Source organism: Oreochromis aureus, linkage group 4, assembly GCF_013358895.1.
Source record: "Oreochromis aureus strain Israel breed Guangdong linkage group 4, ZZ_aureus, whole genome shotgun sequence".
NCBI classification, from domain to species: Eukaryota; Metazoa; Chordata; class Actinopteri; order Cichliformes; family Cichlidae; genus Oreochromis; species Oreochromis aureus.
The window spans coordinates 33,497,320-33,522,858 of NC_052945.1; the positions used below are offsets into that span (position 1 = coordinate 33,497,320).

Genomic DNA, 25,539 nt, shown 5'->3' on the forward strand with positions numbered 1-25,539 from the left:
AGTCGTCTCTTGAGGGTCACAAACTTTTGGTTAACGTTATGATTAGCCAATCTACTGTGAGAATGACCTGAGTTATTGAAGGATTGCACACGCTTACAGACATATAGAGTTCATTAAGACCTGACAGTATTGATTCCAGGCAAAAGGCCTGAAATCCATTTAGCATTTAACTGAATAGGAGTTTCGTTTGTAACTAAATTGGGTGACATGTAAAATATGGAGATAACACATGCAGTTCTAAATTAGTCCTCTTATATAAAATGCAGTTACAGGATAACAAATACTTGTTGAAGGGATCAAGTTTTTGCTTTAAACCAGGTCCAAAGGGGAAAAGCTTATGTATTTTGGTTAAAACTGATAAAATATAATGACTGATAAAATATAATTAGAATGTACCATTACATTAAAAGCAGCAAAATGAAATAAAATGATATATTCAAACAGGTTATCACCCAGGAAATGGGAGTTCAAAATACTGTTAGAGTTCAGCTTTTAGCTATGATGAAAGTTATTTAGGAGTAATTGATTATATGCTTAAACTTAGTTGATTAAAATGGTTGTTTTTCTTTGATCCTTTCAGTAGAATAAGCCCTTATAATGATTTTATGATGATTTTGCTTGTGAAAGGTGACTTTAGATGAGAGGCCCTTGCAGCAGTGGCAGTTTTGTGTACAGGATGTTGATGATCAGATAAGGAAAACAGGAACGTATGACAGCAGTGCTGTAAGACTGTTAGAAAGCTGTAGATTGAGATGAGTGATGTTTAAGATTATATAGGAATAAAAGTCAAAAACCAAATACGAAATTAGGTTCATGTTTTGAGAGAACAATCGAGGAATAGAGTAACTTAGAGCATAGTAGGGAGAAAGTGTTTTGTTTCCTTTGCAGGAGGCCCAGAAGAGAGTGGGACCCAGAAGAGGAGCAGAGACCACTTAAGCATGAAGTGTTCTCAAGTGGGAGAGGGCATTTTATAACTAAGACCACCTAGATGACATGAGGTTGTCTGATTTGTTAAGTCACAGGATGCCAAGAGAGAGTCAGAGCTAAGAACAGTGATCCTAAATGTCCATGACGTCAGGGGTGGACAGGGAAGCAGTTGAATGGGCCAAGGGTGACCCAACACACAGTATGGTGACCTCTTGTGGTCAAGAGGTCAAGAGAGGAGTGTCAGGAATAGAAATATTGTCCTGCTATTAGTTGCTGCTATTTTATAATCATCATTAACATTTCATGTTAATAGGGATGTTGCATTCAGATGCACTCAGATGTTCAAAATATATTGGTATTATATTAGTCTTTATTACAGGTTCAGTTATAATCAGTTGAATCTATAATTTAAAGGTTTCTGAATGTTTTATATTCTTACACATAGTCTTCAGTGGGGAGAAGCTGATTGCAGGCTGACAGGAAACGGTGTGCTTTTGCAAAAGTGAAACCAAAACCAGAGTCTGGGTTTGTATAATGAGTTTATACATTTTACATAGAAGTTAAGATCATCACAACACAGGATGGCCTTAGCCTGGTTGCCTACGTGAGGTCAACTAAGGTTCAGAAAGCAGATGCACACTCTGTGCACGCGCAGAGAGACATACACACACACACTGTTAGGGTGTAGGTGAGAGTTGACTGATGAAGCAGTAGATGCACGATGCGAGAGCTGAGCTGGCTTACGGAAACCACCGGGAGAAGATGGAAGCCAGTGTACTTTTAATTGTGCCTTAAGCTGTCAAATAGAACATTTGTGGTTTTGAAGCTGATGTATGTGATGACGCAATGAGGGGGCGTCACTAAATATACTCTGATGCATATAAAACTGTATTTTGATGTTAGGAGGATGAGATTGTGGGGCTGTCTGCTTACAGAGTCCGCTCATTCTCCCACGCGTGTCATTTCATTAAAATCATCGTCTTTACCCTTTGGACCAGTGTGGTTACTTGCATTCCTCCTGTGTTTCCTTCCCTATATTTTTGAACCTTAACAAGTTTCAATAGCAGAACCCCTTAAAAAATTGTATATATATTAAATGGGTGTTGTTTTCCTATTTAAACGATGAGGGATCAAAATTACTGGAAAAAATACAGCAAATTTTAACACATACTTCGTAGGCCTGTAACTTGGACCATTTACATGCAAAGGTAAAATTTAGTGTGGCTCTGTTAGTTTTAGTAAATAAGTTAATTACCTTAAATGAAATACTGTCATGTTATTACTCAAAAAAATTCAAGGAAACACATAAAAAGTATTTCTCATGTAATTATAAAACCAGTTCTCAAAGAGTTGATGATATTGTTTTGGCAGCTGTTGGGTCATTTTGTTCTCAAAAAATTACACACACTGTATTATGGTAAAGATTTTCGTCAGCATCCGATGTGTAAATAAACTGCTCGCTTAGTCTTAAAAACCATTGCAAAGAAATATGAAGCTTTGGGTGAAATTTAGCGTCTATGCGTTCATTTCGCTGTCATACTCCGGTCCAGGAGGCGGCAGTAATGCTCTATACGCTTTGATATATCCGCCGCCAAAACGCTCATTTCACAGAAACAATATTTTTCTTTTCGGAAGAAGATCCCGACAAAGCGGCCCTGTTTCTTTTCAGCTTAAAAAAAAATAAAACATAGTCGAAAATCTGAAAACCGACGATGTACGCTCGGACAAATACCAGCAGCACACATGGAGACTTCCAAGATAGAAACGGGGTGAACTATGTTACATCGACAGAGTCTTTCGGCCACTGCTCTCAATTGTTCTGGAAAAAGGACCCCAACGACTCCGGAGTAAGAAAGCCAGCAGCTGCCATCACTGTTAGCTAGCGACCATGGGTAGAAATAGCTGCACCAAATAACTAGTGGAACGACAATTTTACAGCTAAGCATTTAGCGCAGCCTCTCTGTTACACGTGGTTTTTGGTTGAGTGTCTGTGGGTGAGCTGAAGCTGCAGGCTGTGTCACAGAGCAGCTTCGTTAGCATTCGGCTAACGTCATGCTGAGCGGTTTCTGGCCTAGTTTGACTCATAGCTGCAGAGCTAAGTGGCTAATAACTCGTTCCTTTTGAATTTCGTTTCTGTTACAACTCCACAAACGGTTTGGCGAAATTGGACGTTTATGTCCACGCATGCTGTCATTGCTGTCTTGGAAAGAGAAACACCAAGTGACTACCTGCTAGGAAAATAATGATGGAGCAGCTAAGCACTGCGGTTAAGCTAACTTCTCACAACACTGTCTCAGTCAAAGCCGAGTACGTTTAGCCAGCAGCAGTCTTTGCACATTATGACAAGACTGGAAAAATAGTTTAAATGTGTACACCTCCACACGTTAACCTGTCTTTGGTGTAAGACCAAACACAAGCGTGCATTTCTGGACAGTGGAACCAGTTTTACATGTATCAGGCCTACAATATTGTTAGCGAGCAGCGCAAAGTAAACACGGCTGGCTACCTCGCAGGAAACGGGAGCGGAAGACGCCCCGCTGAGGACTGCACTTCATTCAGTCTCCGACAGATTATCAGCGACCACAACCACACTTTAATCTTTAGAATCGAAACATAATAGTCTGTGGGACGGCCTGCGGGGCTATGAACCGTTGCATCTGAGTTCACTGTAGCTCTCATAGCGTCCCGTAGCTTTGGGGTCCAAGGCATCTGTTGTGATTTGTGACTTGTGGAAGCCGTTATGCGGTGTGTCACTCTGTATTCCTTCCCTCTCTCCCTTAGTGTCCAACAGTGTAAAGTGGACACACCAGCATGATATTTGTCTCACAGTGTATACTCTTCCACAGATGCTCCTTAGGAGTTGATATGTAAAAACAATAAAACGCTTGCTGGTGTGTTGTCACGTAGCATCTCAAACATGTAGTGCCAAATATGGAAGTTTAATGTTTACATTTCTGTGTTTGTCCTGATGTTTTAGTCACTCTGGGGCCGAGAAAACAAGTTGTCACACCAGCAGACAGTTCTGGTGTTCATCTCAGATTCTTACAACTAACATAGTGAATTTTTGGAGGATGCACTAGCTGTAAGAATGATCATAGTGATACTGAGCATTAAAATCACCATTTTGCTGCCGTCATGTATGTGCTTTGTTTTTTTCTTTAATTACCCCCTTTGTGGCAGGGGGCAAGGAAAACTTGATGTGGCACAACAGATAAACAGAGACTCCCATTGATAGATCACATCTTATTTAGGGATACACATTAGAGGCTGATATTAGGCCTGTGTTTGAATTGTCAAAGCATCACAAGCATTGATTTATCTCATTACTCCATTTTGCTCTATGCTTGGTGTCAGTCTAATCAATGACCTGAGGATTTTGAGTTTTTATTGTCTCCACAGAAGCTGTGTGTCTGTTTGGTTCTAATGTTTCTATGCCCACAGTGTAGTTCTACATGTGGTACTGCAGTAGTTTTTCAGAATTTACTCTCAACATACTGATTGAACTTACATGAAGATGCGTACGTGTGAAAGAGTAAAATTATATGTATTAAATACATAATAAGAGTCGTTAGCTGTCATTTAATGCAAATGTAATTAAATGTTGTTTAAGTTTAATACATATTAATAAATATTTAAGAAGTGCTATACCCTTTATTTGAAGTGTCTAGATGTTCCCACTAGGTACTGAAGCTATGTCAGATCTGTGCTCTGATTGGCTGGAATTGTATTCCTAGCAATTTTCTTGTGTAAAGCTTTGTCTCAGAACTATCTGTCATCCCAGATATCCACATATCACACCAGGCAGCTGCATGTGCAGGTTTGTCAGGTGTTTCAAGTTTTCAGAAAGATAGAGCAGCTAACAGTCAATGCTGAATTAAATATCAAGAATATCCAGTGCTATGAACAAGTGTTTAACCCCTTAAAGATTTAATTTTTTGCATAATGAATTCATTTAAGGGAAGAAAACCTCGCCCTGTATAAGAAAGTAATTCACAGTCAATGGTTGCACCTTGGTAGCAGTAACTGCAATCAAGTGTTTGCACCTATCGATGCGTCTTTTGCATCGCTGTTGAGGAGTTTTTCTTCATTCTTCTTTAATGTATGAATGTAGTTAATGTTAACATTTCCTTTATATTTCTGTCACAGCCAAGTTCAACGATCAGCTGGTGCGATCAGCTTCCTTCATCCTCAGCAGCTCTCTCCACCTCCAGCCTCTCCTCAGCATCGCTCTCCAGCTCCAGCCTTTCCTCAGCGTCGCTCTCCAGCTCCAGGCTCTCTATGGAGTCCCAAGCACCAGCACCGGCGCCGCCGCCACCAGCAACAACAGTGTCAGACGACATGGAATCGGACGAGAGGCCGTACGTCTGCGACCTGTGCAGCTGCGCCTACAAACACGCCAGCTCCCTGCTGAACCACAAACTCACCCACAAGACCGGAGACTTCAGGTTGGGACGTGAGGCTTGTTTGCATAAAGGCATGAAACGTTCTACTCCTTTCCTTGTTACTAATGTTCACGCCATTTTCAACTCCAAAACTCAGGTGCGACTTTTGCAGTAAGCCCTACACCAACTACATGTCCTTGCGCAACCACATGCGAATCCACGGTCAGAAGCGCTACATGTGCGACCTGTGCGGGAAGGCCTTTCGCCTGGCCCGGTACCTCCGTAACCATCAGAGGATCCACGACGATGGGCCCAACCGCTTTGACTGTCCCTCCTGCTGCAAGAGCTACAGAACCATGTTAGAGCTGGCTCAGCATCGCTGTAGCGCTGCTGCGTCCAACCAGGTAGGTCTGTGACGAGACGGTTGCCGTTTCTGGTGATAATGTGGGCTTAACTGATGTGACTAACACTGTAGTTCTCTCGAAGCGGTTTTTTGTGTTGTATTTGAAAGAAATGTAAAATGCAGCTGCGTTTAAATGTGACTTGTTTTGCTACAAAAACACATCCCACTGATGAGTGTGTCTATTCTACAGCGTGATCTAAAAGAAAAAGGATCAGTGTTTTCCTGAAACACCTGGGTATCGTAGTTGTTTAACTTTACTCACAGGAGGAAATGTAGTTCGTTAGGGATTATTTTCAGTGGTAAAGTAATTACACAATTAGAGCAATATAGAATATCATTAAAGGGAAGTCTGCTTTCTCTTTTTTCCTAGCATGAATTAATGAATACACAGACTGGTTACAAATTAACCTTTGACCCTTGTGTTGATGTGTTGTGGGAGTTGTGCATTTTGGGTCCATTTGTCCTCTTAACTATAAACCAGCGGTCCCCAACCTTTTTTGGACCACAGACCGGTTTATGTCTGACAATATTTTCATGGACCGGCCTTTAAGGTGTCGTGGATAAATACAACAAAATAAAACCAATACCAGTACCAAAAAAGAAGAAGATTCATTCATAACACACGGGAAAAGACCCAGGGAACCGAGTTAACGCTAAAAACTATAACAAAATAATGCTAAAAACGATAAAAACCCTGAAAACCATACATTTCCCACCCGAGCCTCAACTCATGCGGCCTGGTACCAAACGACTTATGGACCGGTACCGGTCTGTGGGCCGGGGGTTGGGGACCACTGCTATAAGGGACACTGCACATCAATACAAAGCTGTTCTGTGTGATCACTTTCATGATAAAATGCTATACCATCATCAGAAAAACTAACAGTTATTACAGCTTACCTTTTAGTTGGTCCTAAAAGTAAGTGTACCTGCATAAGAGTGAAAAAGCCAGACCCTGCTAGCTCAATGCACTGATGTAATGTGAGCTCCATGTAAGCCAACCTGATTGTATCTGCTGGGCCCTCTGTTACAAACTCCCAGCTTTACTATGCACATAAAATACACATTAGTAAACCAGCTGTTCCCAGTAACTAGTTGGTGGAATAACATCACACTCATTAGCTAATCTCTTAAAGGGTAATCTTGCAATTTAGTGTTGTGCTTCATGTTAGGGAACTTGAAAAGGATTGATTAAAAGACTCAAATGATGAAGCAGTGGCAGGGAGATCCTGACTTGTAGCTTTGGTATGCTGTAGCTTACACTTTGCTAACAAAGCTAGTATCTTTTTTAATAAAACATAAAGAATAATATGAAAGATCATTTATATAATTTTTTTTCCGTTACCTGGCATTACCCCTTACTCCCCTTATGTTCAAGTAGCTATAGAGCTCGATAGAGATGCTCCTGAACAGACAAAAAACACACTTGATGTCTAATCAAACATAACGTATGTTATGTTGTTCATCACTCATTTTACAGCTGTTAATCTTTAACATTAGGGATGCACTCATTTTAGCTACTGACGCTTTATCTGTTGTGTCACACCAGTTTTGCATTGGGTGAATATTTGAAGTGAAGAGTAAAAGAAGACTTTGATATTTCAGAAAATGTGTTTTTCTTGTAAAGACGTTTCGTTGATTTTGCTGGAACAGAGGTGGGGATCAATAATATATATATATGTATATAATAATATATGTATGTACAGTGGAACCTCGACTTACGAATACCCCATTTAACGAAAAATTCAAGTTATGAAGGCAGTTAACGGCAATATTTCTGCCCACGTTACGGCAAAATGCCCGCATAACGAAATCCGCTGGCTCTGATTGGCTGAGCCCAGAATGCCCACAATGCCTTCCGATTCATGTGACAACCCCTTGGCTTTCGTACTTGCGCTTTGCTGTTCCACTTGAACGACGTATTGTTGTTGCAGTTAGCAGTTAGCCTATAGCCTATCATTCACTCAAAAGGCGCGATGGGTGCTTCGACTTACGAAAGACGAATTAATTTCGTAAGTCAGGGTTCCACTGTATATGTATATTAGTGGAAACACTGGCATGTATGGATGTTGATGTGTATGGCTAGGACTTTTTCTACACTGAAGTGTGTGTGCATGTAATACAGTGTAGTTTGTACTGTGTTTTCCTTCCTCACTCCACTGACCTGCTTGGGAGAATGTTTATCCAGTCATCCTGGTAGTGGAAGTGTGCCGCGGCACTAGGGTTAGACTAGGTTTAGGCTGAGATTAGGGAAAGGCTCAGGGCTCAGATGACAGAGAATGAATACATTTCAGCTGATTTTCCTAACAAGTACAGTAATCCAAACTTATATGTGTGTGTCTGTGTGTGTCTGTGTGTGCATGGGGTTGGTTCATAAGAACCGATTCAACTGCCCGTCCTGCTTTAAGAGCTACCGAACCATGCTGGACCTGGCCCAGCACCGCTGCAGCGCCGCGGCCAAAAACCAGGTTGGTGTGAGCGTGAGTGAGCATGTGTGTGAATGTGGCGTGTGAGGCAGAATCGGCAGTTTCAGGGAGAAGCAGCGCATACGGGCATTTTAGACGTGATGGCCAGGATCGAATTCCTGATGCAGCCTGCCTCTAATGTACGCGCGGCTCTTTAGTATAAAAACCATCACAATGTTCTTTTTAGGATCGGATCTTTTTCCTGGGCGCTGTCTTCACAGACTGTATACTCTACACTTTTGGATTCCATATTTGGAGCTTGCTGTTGACTATAACATCTAAAATCTCATAACAGAAATACTCGAGTCCTTTTTTCCTAACACTTGACTGCTGATATTGGAGATGGAGTGCGAGGTGGGCAAAGTGGGTAACTTCAGCTAGTACTAGCATCAATGTTCGAACTCTCAAACTAAACCTTAGTCATGGGACACATCGCAATCCAACTTCAATCAAAAGTAGAGACGGTGACCAGCAGGCACAGCCTTATGGGTTCCACTTTTTTCCACTTATTTTGGCGTGCAGGTGTGTAACAATACTTCTTTGACCATATTTAAGTAGAGTTGGTGTCAGTTTACTTAGCAAACCTTTTGACCTTTTTGTAGAGCTGTGAGATCAGCGGTAACTGAAAAAACAGCACAAGTATGGAACAGTAAAGACTACTGCAGTCATCTTCTTTAAAACAAAACCACCAAGCAAAAATGAGATCCAGTGCAAACCCTGTCAGGTAGAGCTAACACATCCACAAGTCTACCCCAGCTTTGCACAGCCGTTTGATGAATGGTGAATATTGAGCAGTATCTCTGCTTGAAGTGTGCATTGCTTGTAGGGATGCAGCGACGTATCAGCAGATTATAACAAGCATCAGCCAGTATCAGTCCTGGAAACTGCAGAAAAGAAATTAAGGAAACAAAAAAAATATTGATACCAAAAGAGGCCATGAGCTAAATTATTATTTTAAACAACTCCTAATTTTGCTGTTCTCAGACCTGTGGTTTATTTACTTTGGTCTGAATTAGTTGATATGTTTGTGTACTTGTAGCGTTTTCCCACGGTTTGGTTTCTTTTCATACACAGAAAACAGCAGGCGAACCAAAATGTGTGACTACAAACCACATCAGGATGTTCAGTCTGCCAGATATGTCTGAGGTCTGTGCAGACACAAGTAAAAACAGGAAGTTGGGTGTTGAATTGTGGACTAGTGGATAGCTCCTAATTTACTTAATGGGCATTATTTAAGGCAAAAGTGTACTGGACATCTGCTGCATCCAGCTACCATAACTAGTAGTTGGGTTGAGGTCCGATCATGTTTTCACCATCAAGGCAACATCGCTGTTCTAGAGTTTGTTGGAACAGGGCTGAGACCACCAAAGGGTCACGCTGTGGCTGTTTTGGTCCACACCTGGAATTGTAACTGTTTGTTTGCACAAATGAATAGCATCAAAGTCAAACACTGTCCAGACTTTGGTTTAAATGGACTGAATCTGAGAGTTTGTGAAAACACAATATCAGTACATTGATCTCTAGTGCTTTGCAGCTCGTAATGTATTGATTACACGTGTGGTTTTTCTGCTGTGGAAAGCCATATTTTGAATATTTTGTATGTAGCCCATACTGTAATTTAGCACAGGCTACATTAAGCTTTCAGACAAGCTCAGTCATGTCGATTTAAATTTCTGTTACTGATTAGAAAATCAGCAGCTCAGGAAACATCTGGCTGTTAAAGCTGAAGACAGCTGCTGGAGCAGCGGACGTCAGCGGGCTGAAGTCACACAGCTTTGTTCAGCTTTGTTCCTGACTGGCTCACCTTTATCAGCTGGGCTAAATTCAGTGCAACAGTTACTTTGTTTGTACTTACTGTTGCCATGGCAGCACAACACAGAATCCCAATGCTACATTTTAATATCTCATTATTAAAAACACATTAGTGTCTGTATTTCTAAATACTCAAACATACTTTAATACTACCCGCGTTTCATACATTCGCATTCGTTTTCACTGCCACGTCACTGCTTTGTATAACAGTAGACAAAAGTAAATATGAGAGATATCCACAAAGATGAGAAGGTTGTAAAACAGACAGAAAGAATCAACCAACCACAAATTCCCATAAAATACCTCGTTTTGTTAGAGGTGTGAGGAGGCAAAGATATGGTTGAGAGGTGTTTATGTGCTGCTCAGGGAAAACGTCAGAGAGCATGTTAGGTTTAAATTAATGTCAGCAGAAATCCTGACGCTGTCAGGGTTGGAGGACTGCACGATGAGACGACGGTGTCTTCCATGATTAAATGACAGAGACGAGATTGGAGTCGACTGTCCCGTTTTAGGAGCGGCAACCTTAATAGAAATACTGGATTTCTGTTTGAGTGTGTGCGTGTGTGTGTGTGTGTGTGTGTGTGTGTGTATATGTTTTTGCGTGCGTGGGTATGTGTGTGTAACTTTACCACTTCATCTTCATCATATTAATAGGTTTAGACAGGGCAGTGAAAGGTGTGAGATAGATGTGGAAGAATTAGGTCTGAACAGCACAAGAGGTTTGAGACGAACCTCGACAGTAACATCACATTCATCTGTCACCTCTTCTGTTTATCAGCGTGTCTAACGACAGGTAAAATCACCCTTTCTTGTGTCTTCTCTCCTACCCTTGCTTCCATCCAGTCCGGCGGTCGTCGCTCCAACTTCTCAGCTACACCTCGTCGCCAGCAACAACAACAACAACAACAGCAACAGCAGCAGCAGAATAATGCTAACTCCATGATGCAACCGCATGGCGGACATGGCCAGCCGGAACCTCTCCCCTCTCACTGCGTCTCACCAATGTCCCAAGGAGGGCAGGGTGGGGGCGTGGCTAGTCAGCCTGTGCCTGACCCCCACCAGGTATTGTCAGGAGGAGCTCTGGTGAACGATTGTTTCTTCGTAGCTCTGTTGTTGTTGGAGTTTACGTCGAGCTTTCTTTGTGTCTCAGCAGGGCCGCCCCAGCTCGGTGTCCTCTCAGGGCAGCCAGCAGAACATGAGGAGCTCGTCCTCCAATAAACATGTCTCCTCGTCCAACGCTACCCCGTCCTCCTCCTACTCCCTTCTTCAGCCCCTGGTGCCTGAGGTAAAGGAGATGAGCTCGGGATACACTAGGCTGAGCGCCAACCCCATGGTATGAGAGAGCACCGCCACACACTCGCTGTTTGCTTTCTGCTGGCTAGCTGCCTTTCCTCTATCTTACCTAATAACGCCAGGAGAGAGAGACTAGTGCTATAATGCTCTCTCTACCAGGAGCTTCTCCTCACAGGTCTTTCTAACTCTTGACAAAGTCACAGAGAAACATTTTCTGTTGCTATTAGGAAACAGTTTCATCTCTAAGAGACAGAAATGAGTTTCTGTTATGATAAAGGTGGCAAGTTCGTGGCTTCCTCTTTGCAAAGTGAAGCGGACCAGCAGAGTGGCGAGTCTGTCTGCACAACGCCAAATTAGTGTCAGTTAACTGTACGTGTCATTTTCAGCTTTGTTGGTTGTAGCTTAAAAGCAGAACTGCGCACAGCTATCACTGAGCCAGACTTCAAGATGCTCCCCTTCAGTGTCCACTCTCTGTGAAGTGCTCCCACTGTGGAAGTTCTTCAGTGGCAAATCTGTGACCCACGCTGGATCTTAAAGCGCTGTCTGAAGAGAACAACTGTAGGCTTTTAGAGTTTATTACTGGGTAACAGGAAGAAGTTCTCATCGTGCCAACGATGAGTGAGTCCCGTGTTAGAACGCTCAACTTCAGAAATGAAATGAACAAGTTTACAGCATGGTACAAAAATGATTTGGGCATCTGTGAATAGCTTCCCCCTTCATAACTGTACAGGGTGTGATTTAGAGCTGACCTTTAGCTGACCCTCTGCTCAACGTGGTCACTTGTAACTTAGGTTAGGATGTAAAATTCTAAGCTTTCTAATTTAAGGAAAATTATTAAAAGAATCCAGGTAGTTTCACAGTCTGTAACCTTACGTACACAGGCAGTGATTCACTGTATATAGTGTATTATTATACTACATGTTAGTGTTAACTTGGTCTTTACAGTAATGCTGTAACAATACAGCAATAAAGGGCTTCAGTCATTGCTTGGTTGTACGCAATAAAACCAGTTTAATGCTGATGGATCTTCTTCCATGTCCTTTGTAGTCAGCTGATAAGCCCATCTGAGCAGCAGTCCTGGTTTTAATTTAAACCTTTATCATTGTATTGAATCAAATAAAGACATTTCATAAGAAGGATGTTTATTACTAACGGCCTGCAATTATGGTAGGAATTTCATTTTTCAATGAGTCAGCCAGCAAAGAAAGGCTAAAATGTGGCTGCTAAGGTGATCCTTTGTCGTGGGCTGTGACCTGTGGATCTTCACTGGCGGTATGAGGCTCTCTAACATTAGTAACCTGGGGCTGTGCCTTCTGCTCTTTCACACCAGTCACCCTGTGAGCTTGTGTTGCACGTTTCCATGTTGTATTTTAGGCTTTACACCATCACATACTGAAACATATTTATTAACTTCTCTCTGACATCCATGTTCATACAGCAGTCCAAAACTAAGTTAAAAAAAAGTTGGACATCTGCAACATAGATCTGTCGTAATTGCAAACACTTCTAAAAACCCTGGAGGAACACGCTCCAGGTCAGACAGACAGGACCTGTGAATAAAAGGCAGAAAAATCAGTGTAAAAACACAGTTTTGTTAGGTCATTGTGTAGAAAACCTTTTAAAAGCAGTACAGTGCTACATCTTCTCTGTCAGCTGCTCAGCGGTGCTGCTTTAGTGGCTAGAAGTTCAAGTTTAAGCCCCACTGAGCAGCAGCTCAGAATTTTTAAAAGAAGAAATAAAAACTGGCTTGTCTTAAATTTAAACAGTGCATGATTAAATTACATTAAAGAGAACAAATCCTCGTACACCCTTGTTCCAGAGAAAACCAGTGTTTCTTAGCTGATGATAAGGAACCAGTGGCTCTATTAATAAATGTGCTTGCTTCCATAAGGCTCCTCTTGTAAATGAAAACAGAAAAGTTCTTTATGTCTCAGAATTAATAATCATCCAGTTAATTTAAAGGTTTTCCTTCTATGGAGTAGTATATGATTAAAAGAATAAATGCCTTCTATCTGGTAAATATTTTGACTAGTTCTTCTAAACAAGGCATACAAATAAGATTGGAGTATTTACAATATATTTATGCTGCTATAATTTGTCATATTGTCTAAAGAAATGAGAAAGCTTGCTGAAGACTGTAGGATTTGAACCCAGAGCCTTCTTCTAACCAACATTCCACTTTGGTGCCATTATTTTATTAGATTGTCCAGGCTTAGTCTTTCATAGAGTGGTCGACTGTTTCAACACGCTGTTTGTAAAAACAATAACATCAACAGGACTGACTGTGAAGTTTATTTAACACTGGCTCTTGTTCTGATACCACCTGTGAGAGTGTTGATGAAGGAAAGCAGTGAAATAACCAAAGATTTTTCAATGGTAAACTAAAATAAACAGTAAGTGTGGAAGCTAACGAAAACTAGAAACACTGTCGACCAAAAACTAAACTCTAGTCATTAAATCAGTTAGGAAACGTTGCTCGCCAGGTAACGTCAGGAGGAGCCGACGTTACCTGGCAGGCAGGTAATGTCAGCTCCTTCTGTGTAGCGCGTCCACTCGTGCACATTCCCACAGCAAGTGAAAAATGGAGTTTACCTCTCAGTACGAGTTACTGTGCCCTGATGGTTTAATTCCACTTGAGTAAGAAGGTACAATATATATCACAGCAGTCAGGTGTTGTGTTGCAGCTTTGCACCACCATTGCTTTGTGTGTTTTGTGCCCTTGCAGCAGCTTTTTCCACTGTTCATGCATCGCTGTGACTTTTTTCCTTTTACCTTCTCCTCGTCCATCCACTGCATTATTCATGACTGTCGTTTTATTTTATCCACCAACTCTTTATCTGCACCAGTGACACAATTCTTTGTCTCTCCACCTCCCTCTCCAGCCGAAGCACCAGGACACTTTCTCTCTGCCCCCCCAGCGACCTCTCACCACCATCAACCCCATCGGCCACTCCCTTCATCCGAACGGAGCGCCCACACTCAAGCCCTCCCCCGTGCCACGCACCATCCAGGCCATGCCCTGGGAACAGCGCTCCCTCTACAACCAATGAGACACCTGGGGAACCAACACCTCCCTGTTCGCGTCACATCTATGACCACGCACCCTCCTTCTCCACCCCGACCCTCTCAGATCCAGCGTCAAGGACGGACGACTGCCGGACGCCTGCCTTTTCCTTCAGTCCTCCTCTGGAACGTTGTTTGGGATTGGGGGAGGGCACCGTTGAGAACTAGTTGAGATTGATTACTGAGTAGTTAGGTTTAAAACGATGTGTTGCCTTGACCCTCATGTATGATCTATGCCATGTACTGGATATAAGTTAAAATGTCTGTCTCCTAATCTGTCCTCACTAAGAATTTATCTCCCTCATCCTCCTCTACCACCCTAGTTATGAAATATTTATCCTTCCCATTATGAGTAGTGTCTCCCCACCACCTTTTCCGTATGTTAAATGAAGCCTATTTTTATTAAGAGTGTGTTCCAAACCCATGATAATGGATTCCTGGCGCCAAGTTGTAAAAATAATTGTTAAAGGTTTTTAACATAACACCCTTTTATTTTATTTTTCGTCCAATGAGGTTTCTGGAAAAGTATGGACGGGGGAAACATGAACAGTTTCTTTGTATTTTTTTTTTCACCCTCCCCTCGGACGAGCTCCAGAACGAACATTGTGTATATTGTGCGTTAGGGGGTGTAATGAATTCCGTTCTCTCAGCAAGGACCACAAAAGAAACATTTCTGCAAAAAACCCATTTCTCCCTGTTCCTGCCCGTTCGGCTCAGGTGTGCTGTGGAGACTGAAGCCACCGAACAAGGACAGTCGGGGGCGCTGTTCTTTTAACACACAACTGAAAGCTCACATTTTTTCTAAACTTGCATCTGACTGGTGGTTTGTGGTTATTGTAGTTTTAATAATATGTTGGCTGGGAATCGAATCTAGAAGATAACAGAGCGAGTCTCCATCCCTTTTGTTCCAAACTGACTGTTACGAGGTTTGTTCCTTTCACTTTGAGGCATTTGAAGAAGTGCTGTATAATTATCACTGTCTCACTTCCACCCCTCTACCGAGAGCTGTGTCTGCTGTAAAGATGTGACATTGCCTTACATCGCACCCCCTCCCACCACCACTCACTCATGCCATCACCAGTGACTTAGCAGTCACACCGGGCCTGGCTCCCACACACCTCCAGCTCCTGTAGGGAAAAATCAAACACACACAAGACACCGCCTGACTCTCACTACTCCCAGGGTTTAGTTAAAGCTTAGATTTCAGTAAGCAGCCAATCACCTCTGGCCAAGTTAATAAGAATTTAGTCCAATCTGACAGTGAAATAATGGCTCCAGTATGTAGTTCTGTTAGATTATCTCTCGCTAACATGGTGTTCATTGAAATACCCACAGTTCTACTGACATTGTATTTTCTCTTTTTAAAGTTGTTTCTATTTTTATTCATATGTTTTCATTGTTGCTTTCTCTATCCTTGTAAAGTGTCTTTGAGTATTTAGAAAAGTGCTATACAAATAAAATGTTTTATTATTATCACCATAAGTGCTGCTCTTCTCACAGAGAGGACATAGATGTAAATATTTGACTTGGAAGTAGAATTTCTGCTTTGCTCAACAGCAGGTGTTGAGAGATCACGATCACACTGGTCACGCTCCACTTTACAGTCTAAAAGTTGCCTGAAGTTTTGGAAAGTATTAAATTCTGTCTCACAGAAATGCCAACCCCTGCTGAAGACGGTGATGTAGCTACAATTGCAGAATAAGTAAGTTTATCCTGTGGGAGAAACGCATCTCTTCATCGTTATCATCATAGTCCACACATGAGCAAAATGGGACCCGAGGAATCGGACCTGTGATGTAAATGAGGTAGTAGTGGTGTGCTGCTATTTAACATCAGTCCAGTCCGCTGTGTTTTCTTAGCGACCTATCCACGGGTGTGTATATTTGCAAGATGTGGGTTAATTTAAATGATTATGTTGCATTTAGGTGGATTTTTATGTTTGAAATATTCAGAGGTTAAACCTGTGCTCTTTGTAATGCCCAGCAGGGGGATGTTATTCCAATTCTAAAGACCTCCGTGGAAAAACGGCACTTCATTTCTCTCGTTCTGTGACCTCCGTAAACTTTTTAACGATGGGTTTTTGGATTCTACGTGTTTATTTTCTGAATTTTGGGGGATAAAATGAGAGCAAAGCAAACAGATGTGAGCTACACATCTGTTTGCTCATCACATCACATCACTGGCTGAAATGCACCCAAAGCACTGATTTATATTTTAATCCAAATAAAAGTGAACTTTTCGAATGAATGGCTGATCAGATGAAGATGCCTGGTCTTCTGCATGGACATGATCACATGACAAATGGTCTTCAGGTAAGTGTCTGTAGTTTAACAGTTAAGCCACAAAGGTTTTCCCACAAAGACTTTTTGACTTTGTCAGAAAGTCCTTATGCTAAATCTGTCAATTTTCATATAACAGTTCAATATTCCAAGTCATTCTTGTCCAAATTCATACTAGGATTTGATGTCAAATACATCCAGGTGATGAACTTTTCTTCCCACATGAATGTGAAAACAAACGGCACAGTGCAGCTTGAATGTTAGTCTGATAAGTATAAGAAAAGAAAATCATTGAATGGTAAGGTGCTTCAAACCTCGTGTTTGCCTCATATGAAGCAATGGGCACTTTAGGATGTTTGCATTTAGCTTTTTGTGGGTAAAAGCTGTCTCTCTAGCGTTAGCATGTATTATATCTTAAAGGATCCAGTCAGTCAGGACTGCAGCCACGTGATAAGAGACCGCTGTACTGGGATGGAAGGACGTTACGTTACTTGGAGGAATTTGTAAAAAAAAAAATTAATATACTGAACTCTAAAAACAAAAGGGGGGAGGTAGACTATTTAAATGGAGAGTAATTAAATGCCTTGGTCGTGAAAGTAGGCTAAAGTTGTACAACAAAGACGTGGGCGTTTACACTGCAGCGACGTCTTTTAATCGAATAATCACAATCATTAACGTGATCAATCGGAAACCCGGGAAACCTTACGGTAAGAGATTAAATATTTATAATGAGGGGAATGATTTGATTTATTATGTCAGTCTAAGGTCTGCAAGTGTCGTCAGTTTAAGTCTGATCAGTCCATATAGTATATAAGACTGCGTGCACATGCCGGGAACGCGCATTGTATTCTCTGTGCTGAAGTAGTGAATGAGCCGGTCGCGCGTCCTTGTCGGACCTCCTGGAGCCTGTGAACTTCGCCGCCGCGCGACACTCCGGCGCGGGTGGCAGTGAATTAATTTCCACTCGTCAGTGGATGGAGCGTTTGCTCCATGTGGACGCTGGTCACTGATGAAAAATCGTTTGCCGTTTCGATGGCCAGGCTCGGATTTTTCAGCGTGTGTGGGCCTCGGTGGATCCGACTCCCGTGTATAAACGGCTCCAAATTGTCCCCTTTTCGCTGACTTACCTACAGACCGGTGTGCCATACCTGACCCCGACAGCCAATGATGTACGAACCAGGGCGTGTAATACTAGCAGCTGTGTTGTTGCGTTAAACGACTCAAAAACGTGTTTTTCTTTGTTTGTTTAATAAAAAATCGAAATGTGCGTTGAATATAAGTTGGTTGTTACAAATTAAATATTATAAATGCTATAAAACAATCTTATTTAATGCGTGATAATAATCTAGATAATTTTTCTATAAGTAATCCGTTTAATAACGAAGAAACATGACCGCCGAAAAGGGCCGTTTAAAAAAAATGAAAAAGTCAAAAGTCATTATTTAAATATGTTTTACGAAGAAAAAAGTTTTTTTTTAAGTACTTTGTTTCAGGCTAATAATTACGTTTCTGCGTTACTTGGTTGAGACTGTTGCGTCTCGACAGGCCTCCCGGCTGAAGGCCTCGACTTCCTCTTTCAGGCCTAACGACACGGTGCAGCGGCCTGAGTCAGCCGCTTGGTGGCGGTAATAGGCCGGAGAAGAGGACAGAAGCCGCATGCAGGCAAATTTACTGTGGGCTGTTTTACTTTGCAACCTCAAATCACAAGCAGAACACAAAGCTAATGTCATTTTAGGCTTCATTGACAAGATTTAAATGCGGCAGTGTGAGATTAAAAAAATAAAATGAAATGTTCGTACAGCATATGAGGCGGGAAGATTCTTGTCTAAAGGATTTATAAGGATAAAAAGGAAGTTGAACTAAGACTAACAGTTTTAGAGAGTACATAGTTCCGCCTACATCCATGTGCTGCTTTCTTTTCTGACTTCTAAATCTTGATGCTACTTCATGCTATTTGTAAACACAACATTTTCAAACAATAGCCCACTCCAAGGAGTTTACAGCTCAATAAAAACGCCCATTTCCGTTCATGAAATTGTTCTTATTACGTTATCCCGCCTCGTTTTCAGTGGACAGGGTAATTCAGTCGTCATGGCTTTTTTGTTTCTTCAAATCAGCGGGTTCTTCAGAGTGGAGCCCCCGTCTCTCCATTTAGTGTGCTTGCTCAAAGGTCTCGCCCCCGGGTCTTCTCGTTGTCCACCGCGTGAGGGATATTAGACTATTATTCTGATCGAGGTCGTAGCCGGTGAGTCCGATACACAAACAGTTAAAGTCCCTTCTTCTTCTTCTTTTTTTTTAATTCGGTCATCCAATCCTGTGCGACCATAATGACAACACGCTGTTTGATCTAGGATCCGAGATGCACGAGGACTCCACATCTTAAATGAAAAAGATTGAAATCAACGCGCATTTTCCCCTCTGTTTAACCTATTTCACATGAACTAAAATCTAACCAGCCTTGTCTCTTTTTATTTGACCAAAGGCAGTTAGTTGTTTCATCGTAAAAATGTGGAGCTGCATCTGTTTTGGACACAAGCGATGCTTTTGATCGTGCTAATTCACACGGAGCTGTGATTCGTGATCAATGCTTTCATCTCATTTCACGTAGAAATTCGTTTTCCCGTTTGAGTTCCTTTTTGTCCCGAGAAACGTGGAAAAGGCTTCAGTGAAGTGCTCTCAGGCAACATCCTGTTTACTCATGAATTCACACGGCTTCCCATTCAGCTTTAACGAAGTTAGTTAAGTTGCATTAACTTTGGGGTTTGATGCGCGTCTGTTTTCCTCTGTACAATCTTTTCCCGAAAAACTTTCTGTTTGACTCTGCAGCTCTGTAAAGCTCACTCTGCTCGGTTGTACAAATACAATCCTTCACATCGCTTATAGCAGCTGCACACTTCCCAGGAAAAAGCCGCCGGGTAACAAGAAAAACTTTACCACAGTTTCATCATCAGACATCAGTGAGACATACACACGGTGCAGATGTGTTTCAGCTCCGGTGTGCACGCACAGGTCTGTATTTTTCATTCATTCCACAACGAAATAGTCTTTATTCAGTCCCCCGTGCACAGATAATACAGTGTTTGCTGTAAATCTTGCTTTGACATATGCACAGCATCTTCAGTCATTTCACTTATTATTTCCGTAAAGTTTCAAATACACTTGCATACGTTTGTATGTACGCATACATACATGTTTCTGTTCTTCACAGCTTGTTTGCAGCCCTGTATAAAATCAGTTGCACATTACCACATAATTATACATGCGTTTGTTTTTCCTTGAAACGAAGAAACAGGATTTCACTCGAACACAAAGGATTTGTCATCCTCCCGATGATGATCCTTCTCTTAGTGGCAGGCAGCACATCCTGTTTCCATGTCGACACAGGAAGTGAGAGTATTGTGTCATAAGATGTTTCATTTGGTTTTAAAATCCTAAACATGTTTGAAAGTTAACATTCGACCTCCAAAAACGGAAGCAAACACTGACAGCCTGCTATTGTGAGAATTTCAAAATATTATTTCAGTATCGCTGAATATTGAAATATTAATTTTTAGTTATTTTGCACAATTTGGGCAGATAAAAATATGTAGTTTTTTTCATAATCAAGTCTGCCATGTTTGACAAAAACCACAAGCATCAGATTGACAGCAACATCACGCTACAAATCAAACGTTGTAGAAATGATTCCTGAGACTGAACTATAAATGATCTGTATGACACACACACACACACACACACACGTTTAAAAAACAAGGTTTGTGGAGTAAATATTGACCAAAAAGCTTCGAATTTATCCTTTTTGTCAATACTAGTTAGTAAATGAAAACGTGTATTCGGGCTCATTTTATTCAACATGAGCATAAATTTTTCCCAACTTTTTTGTGGAACTTTTACTTGGTTGCAATAAGCTCAGGTTGGTAGTTTTTCTTTGACCATTTATTGTTGTATCTTTCTAATAAGACCTGTTCTCCATTCTTTTTACACTGACCAGTGAGCAAAGAGACAATACAATAAAAAGTTAAACAAATGTCCTGGTTCCTCCAGGAATGTGGTTTGACAATTCCACCCTGCTGGGATTTCAAGATTTTTTTTTATTAGGTAAATCCACAGATACAGCAAAAATTTAAATAGTTGGATCTCAAAACATGGACGAGGCCTTCACCACTGAATGATACTGCAAAAACAAGGCAGACAAACAAAACATAAATTTTCTTCCAGATCTAAAACGTGAAACATTCCTAAATAAGTTGATGAGAGGAAAAACTTCAAACTGTTTTTTCCACAGTTCCACGTGGATCTCTTCAAAACACGAGGAGACATTCAGGACAGTTTCCTCCTTTCTGTTTTATTTGTAGCTTTCAACAACTTTTACTTTTTGTTTGTCTGACTGCACACAGAACAGTCACATATATATCAAATCTACAGCAATACTAAGGAAGTAAAAGTGTTCCTGTGGTCATTTTTGTCTTCCTTAAAACCGATCAAATTAAAACAAGAAGTGATGAGGTTATAAATGACACTTTCTCCTTCTTTCCCATTTTATACATTTTCCAGGAGTTCCCCTGAAGCCTTTTTCACATTCCTGTCACGTTTCATCAAACATCTTTTTAAAAACATGCAGACTCTACTCTGCTTGAGTACTTTTCATTACTTACATTTCTACCTACTGTTTTTTAAAATAGAAAAAACCAACATAGCAAAGAAATATATACAGCTGATTTGTTTGTCTCTTTTCTCCCTCAGTGCTTGTGGTAAAACTTGAAGCAAACAATACTGGCAGAGGGATGTTTCCTCCAGGTCCATTTAGCAGCCGATGAGGAGCTTTCGGTCACGATGGGAGCCCAGTGGTCATCGAAGTCCTTTCAAAATATCCTTTCTGTCTGATCGCTTCTGAGGCTGCTGCAGAAAAATGAAAACACCAGAGCAGGTCTTCATAGAAGCAGTGGAAAATAACTATGTACTCAACTTTAGTGCTAAGGATTTAAAAAAGTGTACTTTCCCCCATTTTCATTTCTGTGAGTGCTTTAGTTACTCTGGAGTTTCAGATTAAACGTCCAACATCGGAATGCTTGTTTCATTTTCTCATTTCTAATTTTCTGATATTATAAAGCATTCTAATCAGAATAGATCAGTCAGAAACAAATATTTAAAGGTGCAAACATTTGTTTCTGGACCAGATTACAGAGGTGTTGGCAGGTGGCAGAGGCACATCTGGAACGAAACAACTGCCTCTTGGCTCACATCTGTATCGCTTTCACTACACTGAAGAAATCTGTGCTGTTTAAGCACATGGAGCAGATACTTACACTCCACTGTGTGCACACAAACAGTGCAGAGTGTGAATGCTGGTACTTCCACATTTACATATTAAGACTCTTCGCTGTCCAGCAGGTCACATGACTTACTTTCCTACACTGTAATGGTCCCAATCAGCCAACAGCAAACAGCAACGAGGCCAGAGGTCAGAGCAGCTGGAAAATAAGTCTGAGGTCATAATTATGAAAAAGCAATATGGGGAAGAAGTAATGGGGAGAAAGGCCGAGATGAACAGGACTAACGTACAGGCTGTGCACACTGATGGTGGAGCTCATTAATCCAGCAGCAGCAGCACATCCTCCATCGGCTCTGCGTGTGCAGCAGATAGCATGGAGATCATCTGCATAGATGTGTTTTGAACTGCAGACAGGAAGAGCAGTAACACATGACTGACATGCATGTTTGCTCTGTGCAACCCAGAGAGAGGGCACTAAGAAGGAAGTGGTGGAAGAAGCATAACTGAAACTCTTCAAACGTGACATAAACAAAATGACTATTATACAGTTTGAATGAAAGACGGGAGTGCTCTCTTTACATTGAATAGCAAAAATGTTTCATAGCATATTTAGCTGACTTTGTAGAGAAAATGGGAATCTGCTGTCAAACTCTGTTGCTCATTTCTGAAGAAAGGCAAATAAATAAATAAATAAATAAAAGCTCAGACCTCATTATTTGATTTTGAACAAGGTCTCCTCTCTTCTCCTGACTTTTCCTGCCTGAGCAAACTCATCATTACAGTAATGAGGACTGTTCCTCTCAGCTTGTTGTTTGTCTTTTTGTTTTTCACGTTTTCTCCACAAAGATGCTGAAGTAACACGAGATGTTTCCTACCTGCAGGCTCTGCAAGGAGGAGCACTGGGCCTAATACCGGCACAAAGAAGAAGACGAGAGGTCCGACTTTTCTTCTTAAACTTTTTGGACATAAACGCCCTCGCAGCCTCTCAGAACAGTGATTGTGTATTTTGTTTTTTTAAGTGATGAATAAAAACTTCATTTTGTGGATTCTGCAGCAAACTGAAGCCTTCATGCAGTATCAGAGGTTGGTGTGTGTACAGTAATAACCATGTTCTTACTTCTTGCCTTATTCTGACAGCATCACTCATTGAAGGGCTGCTCTGGTTGCTCCTCAGGCTTCCATGAAAACACTGAGACAACAGCGTGTTACTGCATCTCTAACAAACACTTTACCTGCAGCTTTTAGGCCCGTGCACATTTGTTAGGCTGGGGTTGTAGCTCAGTGGCACAGAGTGGCCTTTCATAGACACACACACTGATGGTTTTGATTTTTAACAGTGAGTAGATTAAAATAATTTGTATTTTCACCTCACGCTTAAAAGGTTGTAATTAATGTAATTAGAGAACGTTCTGAATAAAAATGATCTTAACTTTCAGTTCAAAGTGGAACGAGGTTCCTGCGATGGTTCAGCTCTGGCAGAAATTCGTCTTTTGCCGGCTGCTGACGATCATGGACACACAGCAGCTAACTGAACTTCCACTGGAATGTGGTTGGAGGGCAGAATGTTTCATACAGACAGGCTGTTTCTGAGTTGTGTCTTCACAAAGTTAGTTCCAAAAATCAAACATCATCATTTGTCCATCCGGGTGATTTTGAAGAACAACTGTATCACCTGCAATGCAGTGATCTCACATTACAAGTGTGGCAGGAAATAACAGAAGACATTTACTCATTCACATTTCCTTAGCCTGTTCCCCTCCTCCTGCAGTTCCTCTACTGCATTTGACCTCCGCCCATCAACCCTTCTGCCTCCAACAAACACACACACGGAAGAGTAACTGCAGACAGGGTCTTGTGATACAGTTTGTAGAAAGTTTCAGAGTACAAAGGAAGGCATTTGTTGATTTGTAGGAGGAATCTGGTGGTTAGCAGCAAACTTCATCAACCTAATTACTCACATTTTCATTTAGATGGTTCAGCTCCAGGTAAGCACAGGAGGACACTATTACAGTTTTCATGGAAAACTGAATACAGAGGACAGACGCTCTGAGACGGCTGAGAGTTATCTAGACAGTGTAACAACCCCCCACACACTAAAAAAAAAGTATATTTTAACTCTGACACAATGAAAATTTGGATTTTAGAGGTTTGACTTCATAAAAACAATGTTCACCTCGTCAGCCAAACAAACAATTCTGTTTAAAAAAATAATTTCCATAAAGCGTAAAGGTGTCTGTTTTAACGGTACACAACAAAAACACGAGATTATGTTTGAATCTTAAACAGCCACGTTTTAGTTCCTGGTCTTAATCACAGCTGAGGCTTTAATGGACAAGTGGGGGTTGGGTGGAGGTGTCCTTTGTGCCTTATCCATCTCAGGACAAAACCCCACCAAGGCTATTGTGACGTTTCCTGCTGAGTTAAGGTGAACTAAGGCACTAAGCACACTGAGCACTTTAACATTTGTTTTTAAATTCAGCTAAACTCCAATAAATGGTTGTTGTGACTGATGTTTGTCTGTGATTAAGACTGCAGTCGTGGACTTAATCTGACTGAATTAAAACTGGTGACAAATTTGTTGATTCCTGAAAGGAATATGTTAGTGCAGAAGTATTTAACCATGGCTGTACTAAACTACACCTAAACTAAATGTCAAACGACACTGAGGAAAAAGTGGACAAATTAAATATATTAAATATATTGTTGTTAAATATATTGTTACAAAATACAGCCAGTAGGCCTAGTTTGAAAAAAAAAAAAGGGGGGGGGGGGTGATGTGCTTTTCAGATTTAATGTCTTCCCCTGTAAAAAACAAAACACTCCTGATGATTCAAAAGCTACTGGCGAGAGCTCCATTTCTCTTTGAGGGTTTGGATCCATTTTGTGAGTGGAAGCCATTTTCTAACTAAAGCGAGCCTCACCAGAGTGCCACGTATCCCCCCGGGCGTGTGCAGTATGGCTAAAAAGTCCAAACCTAGTGCACAGAGAAAAGGGGCCCCTTTAAAAGCCAAGTCCAAGCTCGTCAAAATTAGAAAACCATGAGACGAGACTGGCACAACCTGGAGAGCACGGAGCCGATATCCGCAGCCAAACTCCAGCGTGATGAGTGAGTGGGGGAGAGGCAGGCCTGCATCACGCACTGCCTCCATTTTGAGCAGACACCCACCCAGAGGGGCACGCGGTGTGTGTGTGTGAAGCGTAGCGAGCGACTTCTCCATGGTATCACTTCCTGTGCGCCCCACACCGAGAAATGTGCAGAAATTGCTGGAGAAGAAGCTAGCGCGCCATGTTCCCGCTGTACGTTAACTCTGGGTATCGCCTGTTGGGAGCCATGACCTCACAGGGAAACTACAACACACAGTAAAGTGTTTAAAGCGAGACGTCATCTCCGAGATTGTAGCCTGGTGGCACTGCATCGACGCCATGGCTGACACATTGTTCCAGTTGGTGGGGAAAAGGACGTTGGCGACAACGTATGAAAACGAGGAGATGGGTTTCCTCCAAGTTCCAACTACAGCACACTTGTGGCCCCTGAAACAAAATGGAGGCCCCGTTCCACTGTTTGACAGCCACCATGGGTTCACCATAGGTCATTTATGTAACGTCACAAGGACAACTTCTTTAACTTTAGCACAAATCATAT

The 25,539-nt window shown here is 41.6% G+C and overlaps 1 protein-coding gene across 3 annotated transcripts; it reads left to right on the top strand.

The window, feature by feature from the left end:
• Positions 1–2,522: 2,522 nt before the first annotated feature.
• On the top strand, positions 2,523–15,821 carry LOC116320196 (zinc finger protein 646-like). 3 transcript variants are annotated; one of them, XM_031739735.2, is made up of 7 exons: positions 2,523–2,774; positions 5,074–5,372; positions 5,467–5,713; positions 8,091–8,180; positions 10,833–11,051; positions 11,140–11,322; positions 14,165–15,821. In XM_031739735.2, exons 1-7 carry the CDS (start codon positions 2,640–2,642, stop codon positions 14,330–14,332), a joined length of 1,341 nt encoding a protein of 446 aa, XP_031595595.2. In that variant the 5' UTR covers positions 2,523–2,639; the 3' UTR covers positions 14,333–15,821. The 3 variants fall into 3 exon arrangements, with proteins under 3 accessions (XP_031595595.2, XP_031595596.2, XP_031595597.2); XM_031739736.2 differs by having other exon boundaries at positions 11,143–11,322; XM_031739737.2 differs by lacking the exon at positions 8,091–8,180.
• Positions 15,822–25,539: the final 9,718 nt, after the last annotated feature.